The sequence below is a fragment of the Macrosteles quadrilineatus genome, unplaced genomic scaffold (genome assembly GCF_028750875.1).
Source record: "Macrosteles quadrilineatus isolate MER2022 unplaced genomic scaffold, UCM_ALF_1.0 Scaffold_5__1_contigs__length_97177068, whole genome shotgun sequence".
NCBI lineage: Eukaryota > Metazoa > Arthropoda > Insecta > Hemiptera > Cicadellidae > Macrosteles > Macrosteles quadrilineatus.
In genome coordinates this window covers 96,383,016-96,395,369 of record NW_026542598.1, presented here as the reverse complement: position 1 = coordinate 96,395,369, position 12,354 = coordinate 96,383,016, and the positions used below count along the sequence as shown (strand labels likewise).

The 12,354-nt window shown below is 36.9% G+C and overlaps 1 protein-coding gene across 1 annotated transcript in view; it reads right to left on the bottom strand.

Moving 5' to 3' along the window:
* Positions 1 to 12,354, bottom strand: part of LOC128995815 (GATA zinc finger domain-containing protein 14-like) — a 66,759-nt gene that overhangs the window by 28,725 nt on the left and 25,680 nt on the right. The window contains exons 2-20 of the mRNA XM_054420833.1: positions 8,592 to 8,708; positions 8,169 to 8,285; positions 7,958 to 8,074; positions 7,747 to 7,863; positions 7,536 to 7,652; positions 7,325 to 7,441; positions 7,114 to 7,230; positions 6,903 to 7,019; positions 6,692 to 6,808; positions 6,481 to 6,597; positions 6,270 to 6,386; positions 6,059 to 6,175; positions 5,848 to 5,964; positions 5,637 to 5,753; positions 5,426 to 5,542; positions 5,215 to 5,331; positions 5,004 to 5,120; positions 4,793 to 4,909; positions 4,587 to 4,698 (exon numbers count right to left, since the gene is read on the bottom strand). Of these exons, the coding sequence (XP_054276808.1) occupies positions 4,587 to 4,698; positions 4,793 to 4,909; positions 5,004 to 5,120; positions 5,215 to 5,331; positions 5,426 to 5,542; positions 5,637 to 5,753; positions 5,848 to 5,964; positions 6,059 to 6,175; positions 6,270 to 6,386; positions 6,481 to 6,597; positions 6,692 to 6,808; positions 6,903 to 7,019; positions 7,114 to 7,230; positions 7,325 to 7,441; positions 7,536 to 7,652; positions 7,747 to 7,863; positions 7,958 to 8,074; positions 8,169 to 8,285; positions 8,592 to 8,708 (2,218 nt within the window). The remainder of the gene's footprint in view (positions 1 to 4,586; positions 4,699 to 4,792; positions 4,910 to 5,003; positions 5,121 to 5,214; positions 5,332 to 5,425; positions 5,543 to 5,636; positions 5,754 to 5,847; positions 5,965 to 6,058; positions 6,176 to 6,269; positions 6,387 to 6,480; positions 6,598 to 6,691; positions 6,809 to 6,902; positions 7,020 to 7,113; positions 7,231 to 7,324; positions 7,442 to 7,535; positions 7,653 to 7,746; positions 7,864 to 7,957; positions 8,075 to 8,168; positions 8,286 to 8,591; positions 8,709 to 12,354) is intronic.

Sequence of the window (12,354 nt, the reverse complement as noted above, 5' to 3'; positions counted from 1 at the left end):
CGTAAGAAGTGGTGAAGGAAGTAGTCAAGGCGAGCTGTCTGGAGCGTGGGAACTGTTTATGATGATTAGATTAAGGTATTTGCAATCCTAAAATGCTATGGAAAGGGAGGAAAATAGGTCCGCGACGTAGGAAGTGGTGAAGGAAGTAGTCTAGGCGAGTTGTCCGGAGTGTTGGAAATGTTTATGACAATTAGATTAAGGTATCAGCAAACCTAAAATGCTACGGGAAGGGAGGAAAACAGGTCCGCGACGTAGGAAGTGATGAAGGAAGTAGTCAAGGTGAGCTGTCCGGAGTGTGGGGACTGTTTATGACGATTAGATTAAGGTATTTGCAATTCTAAAATGCTATGGAAAGGGAGGAAAATAGGTCCGCGACGTAGGAAGTGGTGAAGGAAGTAGTCTAGGCGAGTTGTCCGGAGTGTTTGAAATGTTTATGACAATTAGATTATGGTATCAGCAAACCTAAAATGCTACGGGAAGGGAGGAAAACAGGTCCGCAACGTAGGAAGTGATGAAGGAAGTAGTCAAGGTGAGCTGTCCGGAGTGTGGGAACTGTTTATGACGATTAGATTAAGGTATTTGCAATCCTAAAATGCTATGGGAAGGGAGGAAAACAGGTCCGCGACGTAGGAAGTGGTGAAGGAAGTAGTCAAGGCGAGTAGTCCGGAGTGTGGGAACTGTTTATGACGATTAGATTAAGGTATCTGCAATCTTTAAATGCAATGGAATGGAGGGAAACAGATCCATGACGTAGGAAATTGTGTAGGATGTAGATGTGTGGATTTATGCATCTCCAATACTACGGTGCTTTCAGAGTGAACTAATGATTTTCCCCGAGCAAAGCTCGGTCCCCAGGTACTATAATCAAATGACGACACTAGCTTGAGGTTCGTGACGTATGAAGAGGTTAAGGAAGTAGTAAAGGTGAACAGTCTGGAGTATGGAAACTGTTTATGACGATTAGATTAAGGTCACAACGTTCCTAAAATGCTACGGAAAGGGAGGGAAACAGGTCCGCGATGTGGGAAGTGGCGAAGGAAGTAGTAAAGGCGAGCTGTTCGGAGTGTGGGATCTGTTTATGACGATTAGATTCAGGTATCTGCAATCTTAAAATGCTATGGGGAGAGAGGGAAACAGATCCGCGACGTAGAAACAGGTGAAAGAAGTAGTAAGGTGAGCAGTGTGGAGTGTGGGAACTGGAAACCGTTTGTAGCAGTTTTAATGTATCTGCAATGCTGAAATGCTATGAGAAGGGATGGAAGCATGCCCAAGACATAGGAAATTGTGAAAGAAGTAGTAAAGTCTAGCAGTACGGACAGTGGGGATGTTTGTTGCAATTAGATTAACGTATCTAAAATACTAAAATGCTATGGAAAGCGATGAATACAGGTCCACGACGTAAGTGGTGAAGGAAGTAGTAAAGGCTGGCAGTGCAGAGTGGGGGAACCGTTTGAGCAGATGGATAAATGAATTTGTAATACTTAAATGCTATGAGAAAGGAAGGAAACAGGCCAATGACGTAGTAAATGGTGAAGGAAGTAGTAAGGCTAACAGCGCAGAGTGTGGGAACTGTCTTTGGCAATTAAATTAATGTATCTGCAATCCTAAAATGCTATGGGAAGAGAGGGAAACAGGTCCACGACGTAGGGTGTGGTGAAGGAAGTAGTAAAGTCGAGCAGTGTTGAGTTTGGGAATCGATTAATGTATCTGCAATGCTAAAATGCTACGGGAAGAGACTGTAGACTGTAATATGTTAAAATGATTACGAAGCACAAATCGATACATATTTTCGATACATGCAATCGTTTACAATCGAAATTTACAACTGAGTTGACAACAGCTGATTTTTACTCCATAGAGGCTAAAAACGATTTTTACTCCCTAAATATTAAAAATGCTACTTTAGACCCGCAGCGCATGCATGAAAAAATACTGTTTTTACTGCAGTAAGACAAAAACAATATAATATGAACCCTTGATGACTCCGCTCAATTTTGTGGATGCCTCTGCGAACGCCACCTAGTTTGTATTTCTCTAGCCAAAGCAATGGAGTTCCCATAAAACAGTAAAGGATAAGTATCTCCTGTCTCCCTCCCTGTCGTTTAAGTAGGTGGTAAGTGTAGCTATAAGTCTTATTGGGCAGGTTTAACACCCTGGGCTGACGGACTGGAGGGAACACTTGGTGTGGCGAGGGTGAGAAGATTTACAGGGACCACAGCTGCTGCTCTCAAACTTTCGTCCCATCTCAAAACAAAAGAACTAAATAAACCTATCTTTCATTGCAATATCTTATAAGTTTATGTTGTAAAACACCCGGTATTGAAAATCAGATTTTTCAAAAATGAAATTCCGATATTTAAGATGGTTATTATGTTTATCAACCGGTTCGTCAGTTAAAATATGAGCCTGTGGTTGCCTGTAGTTGTTCTTTGCTAGTAGTCTTAGCTTTCGTTCTTTTTACTAGTGTCGTCGCCAGTGGCTTTTTGTATGAAAGAAGATTAAAAGATATAATGGGAAAGTAGTCCAAACCCCTAATGTGTTTGAGAATATGCCGGGAATCGAACTTGTCCCCGTACTGGGGTGAACGCAACCAACACAATTAATTATGTTTTCATACAAGTAAAAAATTATATATATATATAGTAATTTAACAGCCTAGTAACGTATTAAAATGACACACACACAATTAATGAAGCTTTTTAAATACAAACGTTTTAATATTATAGATTGTATATCGTATTTACTTTTATAATGCTATTTATAAAGTTAGTTCAACATTTCAAAGTTTATATGACTTTAAAATATATGATGCGTGATTTTTCCCACACTGGAAAGCTTAGAACACGATGTAAATAATTCACAGGCACTTTTCAACCCTCGCCACCCCTACATCTGTAACAAACAGCGTACTCAAAGTTACAGGTCTCTCGCAGATTTATGTTTCTATATTTAAACTTTAAATATTTTCCCTTTTAACATGTAAATTTATTCTAAATTTCAGAATAAAAAAGTATATGGTAGCCTACCTTAACAACTCACTTTGGTCGACAAGTTTACTTCACGTTAAACTATTCCACAATTTAGCTGAAATAATAATTTATTGCCCACAATTTAAATATAGTACAATTATCTAGTCAACAAGACTACAAGATCGCGCACTACTCCACCTACACTCATCTCCATTCATACTTGGATTAAAATACCTACTTTGTATGGTCACCATTTCAATGAAAAAGTATTTTAAAAAATATTACCATTCTACTTTTGGTGCAGTGCAAGCTAGGAGGCCTACTAAGCGTGTTATCAACCCTACAATTATCAGAAGCGTGCGAAGAGTGCGTTACTCTCCATTCCACGTCCAGTTGGAAAAGCATCTGATAAGAGACACATTACAGGATAATACATATTTATACTATCAATGACACATTCAGCTTAGTAAATGTGTTATGAGAATTTTGTTTTGTTACTCATAAAAAAATACTATCCACATTGGTAAAAATGTTGCTTGATTGGTTAGTATTAATAAGAGATATGTATAGTGATTCAAAACTCTTCAAATTACACTTATTATTACTTATTTCTGTTCCATTCACACACTCAAGACTATGGACTGTCTCTGCCCAGGGTGTTGAGCCCTTGCAAGACTTATGGCTACAATCACCAACCACCTTAACGACAGGGCGGGGGACCGTTACCAGGCTTACCCCACACAATGTTCAACACATTATTTTGTGAAGACAGTTCTTAAGCCAACGAACGTCATTTCACAACTTTAAATAGCTAAATCTTTAGTTTTAGAACATCATCAACTGTCTGAAAGATTAACCTACGTTCTAAAAAATATGTCAATAAAGCAAGTTTTTAGATTAATTGTTGAACTTTAGGCTTTAATAAAGATTGCTTTAATTTAAAGGAGTGAAGAGAACTACTAAGCCGATCAGTGGATGGAAATTTTTCAGAACCATAAATTGAAACCATAGTCTATATATGTGGTTTAAAAAATAAATAAAATAAAAAGTTTATCTATATACAAATAAGAAAGTACAACAATCAAAGGTTGTTGGCATAATTAATTGACAGCTCATTGAAAACGGCATCTCGGTAACACCATCGATCTCTATGGGTAACACTCACCTACCCAGACAATACAATTACGGTATTGCAAACATTTTAAAATGATTTATATTGTTACATCAGTAAGTGAACTATACAGAGTACCTGTAATGGTGTAATATGAATACAGGTACCTGTAATCACGGTAAATTACTTGATACAACGGACTAATTCGTAAACCGTATTTTAGCTAATGCGAACTTCAAAGGAGTTTCGCTTAAGTATAGTGGTCCACTTCAATCGATCGTATCCCTCAAAGAGATTAAAGGGCTAAGGGCTGTTTGGCACTGGACAGAGGCTTATCAGATCTGACGACCTTGAAGTTCTCATTCGACGACAGAGATAACAGTAAGGTCACCCCCTCTTATCGAACTAATTGGAGGGTTTCAAACACGTACACTCTAAACACAGCACATGGAGTAAGCACAATTAGCTACAGAGGACATACAGTGTACACGCGACAGATACTGTACTGTACCAGTTATGTGTTTGTCTCTGAGTGCGACACACGGTACGAGTGTCACATGTAAATGATGTATTGTCTCTGTTATTGATGTTGGCCTGCGTGCAATGTTTGATGTTGCTCTGTATGGATATGAATTGCTTGTTATGTCACACAATATGTAGTGTATAGACAAGTAAGACATATCTTCATACAGTGTACACGCGACAGATATACTGTACTGTACCAGTTATGTGTTTGTCTCTGAGTGCGACACACGGTACGAGTGTCACATGTAAATGATGTATTGTCTCTGTTATTGATGTTGGCCTGTGTGCAATGTTTGATGTCGCTCTGTATGGATATGAATTGCTTGTTATGTCACACAATATGTAGTGTATAGACAAGTAAGACATATCTTCATACATTGCACACGCGACAGATATACTGTACTGTACCAGTTATGTGTTTGTCTCTGAGTGCGACACACGGTACGAGTGTCACATGTAAATGATGTATTGTCTCTGTTATTGATGTTGGCCTGCGTGCAATGTTTGATGTTGCTCTGTATGGATATGAATTGCTTGTTATGTCACACAATATGTAGTGTATAGACAAGTGAGACATATCTTCATACAGTGTACACGCGACAGATATACTGTACTGTACCAGTTATGTGTTTGTCTCTGAGTGCGACACACGGCACGAGTGTCACATGTAAATGATGTATTGTCTCTGTTATTGATGTTGGCCTGTGTGCAATGTTTGATGTTGCTCTGTATGGATATGAATTGCTTGTTATGTCACACAATATGTAGTGTATAGACAAGTGAGACATATCTTCATACAGTGTACACGCGACAGATATACTGTACTGTACCAGTTATGTGTTTGTCTCTGAGTGCGACACACGGCACGAATGTCACATGTAAATGATGTATTGTCTCTATTATTGATGTTGGCCTGCGTGCAATGTTTGATGTTGCTCTGTATGGATATGAATTGCTTGTTATGTCACACAATATGTAGTGTATAGACAAGTAAGACATATCTTCATACAGTGTACACGCGACAGATATACTGTACTGTACCAGTTATGTGTTTGTCTCTGAGTGCGACACACGGCACGAGTGTCATATGTAAATGATGTATTGTCTCTGTTATTGATGTTGGCCTGTGTGCAATGTTTGATGTTGCTCTGTATGGATATGAATTGCTTGTTATGTCACACAATATGTAGTGTATAGACAAGTAAGACATATCTTCATACATTGCACACGCGACAGATATACTGTACTGTACCAGTTATGTGTTTGTCTCTGAGTGCGACACACGGTACGAGTGTCACATGTAAATGATGTATTTTCTCTGTTATTGATGTTGGCCTGTGTGCAATGTTTGATGTTGCTCTGTATGGATATGAATTGCTTGTTATGTCACACAATATGTAGTGTATAGACAAGTAAGACATATCTTCATACATTGTACACGCGACAGATATACTGTACTGTACCAGTTATGTGTTTGTCTCTGAGTGCGACACACGGCACGAGTGTCACATGTAAATGATGTATTGTCTCTGTTATTGATGTTGGCCTGTGTGCAATGTTTGATGTTGCTCTGTATGGATATGAATTGCTTGTTATGTCACACAATATGTAGTGTATAGACAAGTAAGACATATCTTCATACATTGCACACGCGACAGATATACTGTACTGTACCAGTTATGTGTTTGTCTCTGAGTGCGACACACGGCACGAGTGTCACATGTAAATGATGTATTGTCTCTGTTATTGATGTTGGCCTGTGTGCAATGTTTGATGTTGCTCTGTATGGATATGAATTGCTTGTTATGTCACACAATATGTAGTGTATAGACAAGTAAGACATATCTTCATACATTGCACACGCGACAGATATACTGTACTGTACCAGTTATGTGTTTGTCTCTGAGTGCGACACACGGTACGAGTGTCACATGTAAATGATGTATTGTCTCTGTTATTGATGTTGGCCTGTGTGCAATGTTTGATGTCGCTCTGTATGGATATGAATTGCTTGTTATGTCACACAATATGTAGTGTATAGACAAGTGAGACATATCTTCATACAGTGTACACGCGACAGATATACTGTACTGTACCAGTTATGTGTTTGTCTCTGAGTGCGACACACGGCACGAGTGTCACATGTAAATGATGTATTGTCTCTATTATTGATGTTGGCCTGCGTGCAATGTTTGATGTTGCTCTGTATGGATATGAATTGCTTGTTATGTCACACAATATGTAGTGTATAGACAAGTAAGACATATCTTCATACAGTGTACACGCGACAGATATACTGTACTGTACCAGTTATGTGTTTGTCTCTGAGTGCGACACACGGCACGAGTGTCATATGTAAATGATGTATTGTCTCTGTTATTGATGTTGGCCTGTGTGCAATGTTTGATGTTGCTCTGTATGGATATGAATTGCTTGTTATGTCACACAATATGTAGTGTATAGACAAGTAAGACATATCTTCATACATTGCACACGCGACAGATATACTGTACTGTACCAGTTATGTGTTTGTCTCTGAGTGCGACACACGGTACGAGTGTCACATGTAAATGATGTATTTTCTCTGTTATTGATGTTGGCCTGTGTGCAATGTTTGATGTTGCTCTGTATGGATATGAATTGCTTGTTATGTCACACAATATGTAGTGTATAGACAAGTAAGACATATCTTCATACATTGTACACGCGACAGATATACTGTACTGTACCAGTTATGTGTTTGTCTCTGAGTGCGACACACGGCACGAGTGTCACATGTAAATGATGTATTGTCTCTGTTATTGATGTTGGCCTGTGTGCAATGTTTGATGTTGCTCTGTATGGATATGAATTGCTTGTTATGTCACACAATATGTAGTGTATAGACAAGTAAGACATATCTTCATACATTGCACACGCGACAGATATACTGTACTGTACCAGTTATGTGTTTGTCTCTGAGTGCGACACACGGCACGAGTGTCACATGTAAATGATGTATTGTCTCTGTTATTGATGTTGGCCTGTGTGCAATGTTTGATGTTGCTCTGTATGGATATGAATTGCTTGTTATGTCACACAATATGTAGTGTATAGACAAGTAAGACATATCTTCATACATTGCACACGCGACAGATATACTGTACTGTACCAGTTATGTGTTTGTCTCTGAGTGCGACACACGGTACGAGTGTCACATGTAAATGATGTATTTTCTCTGTTATTGATGTTGGCCTGTGTGCAATGTTTGATGTTGCTCTGTATGGATATGAATTGCTTGTTATGTCACACAATATGTAGTGTATAGACAAGTAAGACATATCTTCATACAGTGTACACGCGACAGATATACTGTACTGTACCAGTTATGTGTTTGTCTCTGAGTGCGACACACGGCACGAGTGTCACATGTAAATGATGTATTGTCTCTATTATTGATGTTGGCCTGCGTGCAATGTTTGATGTTGCTCTGTATGGATATGAATTGCTTGTTATGTCACACAATATGTAGTGTATAGACAAGTAAGACATATCTTCATACAGTGTACACGCGACAGATATACTGTACTATACCAGTTATGTGTTTGTCTCTGAGTGCGACACACGGCACGAGTGTCACATGTAAATGATGTATTGTCTCTGTTATTGATGTTGGCCTGTGTGCAATGTTTGATGTTGCTCTGTATGGATATGAATTGCTTGTTATGTCACACAATATGTAGTGTATAGACAAGTAAGACATATCTTCATACATTGTACACGCGACAGATATACTGTACTGTACCAGTTATGTGTTTGTCTCTGAGTGCGACACAAGGTACGAGTGTCACATGTAAATGATGCATTGTCTCTGTTATTGATGTTGGTCTGTGTGCAATGTTTTGATGTCGCTCTGTATGGATATGAATTGCTTGTTATGTCACACAATATGTAGTGTATAGACAAGTAAGACATATCTTCATACATTGCACACGCGACAGATATACTGTACTGTACCAGTTATGTGTTTGTCTCTGAGTGCGACACACGGCACGAGTGTCACATGTAAATGATGTATTGTCTCTGTAATTGATGTTGGCCTGCGTGCAATGTTTGATGTTGCTCTGTATGGATATGAATTGCTTGTTATGTCACACAATATGTAGTGTATAGACAAGTGAGACATATCTTCATACATTGCACACGCGACAGATATACTGTACTGTACCAGTTATGTGTTTGTCTCTGAGTGTGACACCCGGTACGAGTGTCACATGTAAATGATGCATTGTCTCTGTTATTGATGTTGGCCTGTGTGCAATGTTTTGATGTCGCTCTGTATGGATATGAATTGCTTGTTATGTCACACAATATGTAGTGTATAGACAGGTGAGAGATATCTTCATAATGTGTAAACTTTTTTATTGATAAGGTTACGTTATTTCGAACTATATTGTTAGTGGTAGAAAATTAGGGAACTCGACCTAACAAATTCGGACTAAATGGAAGTTTTGCGTCAAAAGTCCCCATAAACCCTGGCTCAATATCTTCCCTGTAGCAGCAAACCTTAGTAATCATTAAATTAATGTTAATCAAATAGGAAATAAATCTGACAATTTTAAGGGAATATTTTAGTATAAATCCAGCCAGGTAAATGGAAATTCACTTGTCTGCAGGTTTGCTGCGGCGAGGGTATTTTATCATGCCACAGGTTGATATATTATTATAAACTTGGTTAACCACTTACAAAAATATTACTAAGCTACACAAAACTTAAATCCTACAGCCTATTCATTAATTTAGTTGTAATGCCTAGTATTTAATGTATAAATTAATTAATTAACATAGTCCTATTGGTAATAGTTTGTTTGTTGAATAGCAGCATTAATTATAGTTATAAGCTTTTTAAGCCCTTAAGCTTTTTTTAATGTATATGGCTATAGAAATAAGATAAATCCTAAAGACGATACAAAAGTCATTTTATTTCCTTACGCTCTCCCGCAAAGCCCGGCTTTAAGAGGTCTTATAAATGGTCACATGTGTATTTTATTTGCACTTGCTTTTGAAGAGAACTATTTTCATCAGGTCTTTTAAATTTCTTTTGTAAATTAAATTATAAATAACATAGACTGTGAATTGTTGCATGTGAATTCGTAACAACGTACCAGAATTATGGGGACGACTAAACTAACTAAACGTGCACGGCTTTTATGCTACGAAGTAATAATGGTATTTTAAGCAATACTACTAGCAAGAATTAAAAGAAAATTGATATGTTGGTATGGTTGTCTACAGGTATTTGTCACATAAATTCAAACTAATCCAAGTATAAAGATATTTTGTAACTCAAATTCCATATAAAATTCATACGAAACTTTTGGCTTTGAAAGGTACCTCTTTGTTTGGCTCCCAATTAAACATGAAGGGCGAGATTCTGTAATTGATATTACATTTTGGAGGAATAACTACTTGTAGTGTTCTAATATTAATAATTGCATGTTATTAACTTAACCGTTGTGCCCTGAGCATCAATCCCGACCCCTCTTATGTGTTTCCCGGTTGTTCTGTTTTAATTACAGGCACAACGCCTTATTGCGCCCTAAATATGTAAATTAAATATGCCCAAGGAGACACATTCGCTTTGATTATCTTTTGGCTTTTATCAAACTTTTTATAACGCTGTAAAAACTTATGTGTTTTGGGTAAAACAAAACATAAAATAGTACTTTTAATGTGGTTGTCATAAAACATCTCATTTCCATTTCCATTCAAGAGTACAACAATGTTATGGATGATTATGGATTATTGCTTTTACTGACGGTACTTGGCTGTCTCCATTCAATTAAAGTGAAGTGGTCCACTAATATCAGTAAACTTCGAAGCTATGTGATTCAAGTTTGAGTGGGTCAGAGGGACGAGCTGTGAAATAGGGGATTGAAACATGGTTTTGAGCCAGTGAAATCATGGATTTTATTGGTGGATTGGTAGGTTGGTATTGGTGCTTGTCGCAGTCGATCGAAAACACTTAGTCATGTTTTAGCAAAAGTTATTTTATGTGTTTTGTTTTTTTAGAACTTTTACAACTAAAAATTGAATGTACTCTTTTTTACGTTTACACAATAAAATGTGGGATAAAATAATAAACTCAAAACAAAATAATATTTCTGAAAGCATTGTGCAAAAGATTAAGATAGTTGTGTTAAATTTGATAACGTAAAAATGAGGTTAAAATTTTATTCTGATTTAAAATGCATTAACGATATAGCTTAAAGTTACATAAAATAAAATTGTATGCATGATATTATTAGTGGGACACACTTTTAATTAACACTGACACCAATTAAGGTTTTTTTAATTGAATTTATTCTCCCAGGTGAATTGCATATTACTGTAATTTAAAATATGGGAGGGTACCTTTTGGCATAATATTTTCATTTCATCATTAGCCTATACTGTTATGTCACAATGTACAACTATTGGAACATCCTAGGCCTACAACAATGTATCACGGTGGTGGTAAAGTTTGAAATTAAAACAGTGTAGTTAAGGAGAAAGTTATTGTTCTAAATTTACATAGAACCAAAGGGACCTCTCTGTTACAGGATATCCAAGGGGTTTATAAATGGCTATAAGTTTCTGGTAAGGAAGCAGAAGTGAGCTTTAATTTCCTGAGGCTTTCCTTATTCCTGAATGGCTTAGCAAAGTTTCATATATGGCCACACATGTCTGGGTCCTGGGTCATTGACCCTTATCAAATACAAGATTTCTCACCCTATAATATCACAATTATATTTAATTGATAATGTTTTCCAACGCGTTGTTGTATACGTCTATGACTTATCCATATCGATGACAAGCCAAATTATTCGATAACATCTTTCAATAATAAATTAGTATGTCACTCAATGGTCATAATATAAAATTATCCTAGTTATTGAAATTGGTACTGTGAAATAAATTTCTTAAGTGATGGGAAGGCTTTTGGAATATAAAAACAACCTTTTTATATATATTTAATAAATAAAATCTTAGATTTTTCTTTTAATTCCCGTATGTGTGATATAGAGCATATAAAACCATAAAAGTTACTCTCGGCTTTATAAAAACTAATTTTGCCATTAACATAAATTGTCCGTTTTTGCCATTTCTTAGACTATGAACAAAACAGATATTCTAGGTTAATTGTATTTACTAATTTGTTTCATGACCCACCAACTATATTATTAGCAATGTATACTATAGCAGTTTATACCAAGGACTTCAGTCGTTGGTATTTTAACAAATTAATGCTGGGTATCGAAGAGTCTAATCGTATAAGGTTTATTCTAGAAAGTGTGCTTGATTATTAGGTATTTTGTAACTTCACCTCAAGTTAGAAAATGTATACGCTGTTTAAACAAAAATATGTTGTAAGAATTTTATTTTGTGTTTTGCAATACTCTTTTCCACACTAAAAGGTAAATTATGTGAATACCAAATATACATAAATGTTGGTAGCCTACTAGTTTTAGACAAATGTGTTTACAATGTTAGGATTTTAGACGTCCATGCCGTGTGTGTCTAGGCTCTACCCCTGTAGGCAGTAATTGTAGGCTTGTTTGCATGCACATAACTTGCGTGCGGCTCCTCGCTTGCTCCTTCTCATAAGAATGGGTACCAGGTAACAAACGTATTTACAGTTTTACACTGTGTGCGAGAACAGAACAATTACAATCCGCAGGTCACATAAATATGACCATCTTCTCTGTTACTAATGTTGTATTATCAGGT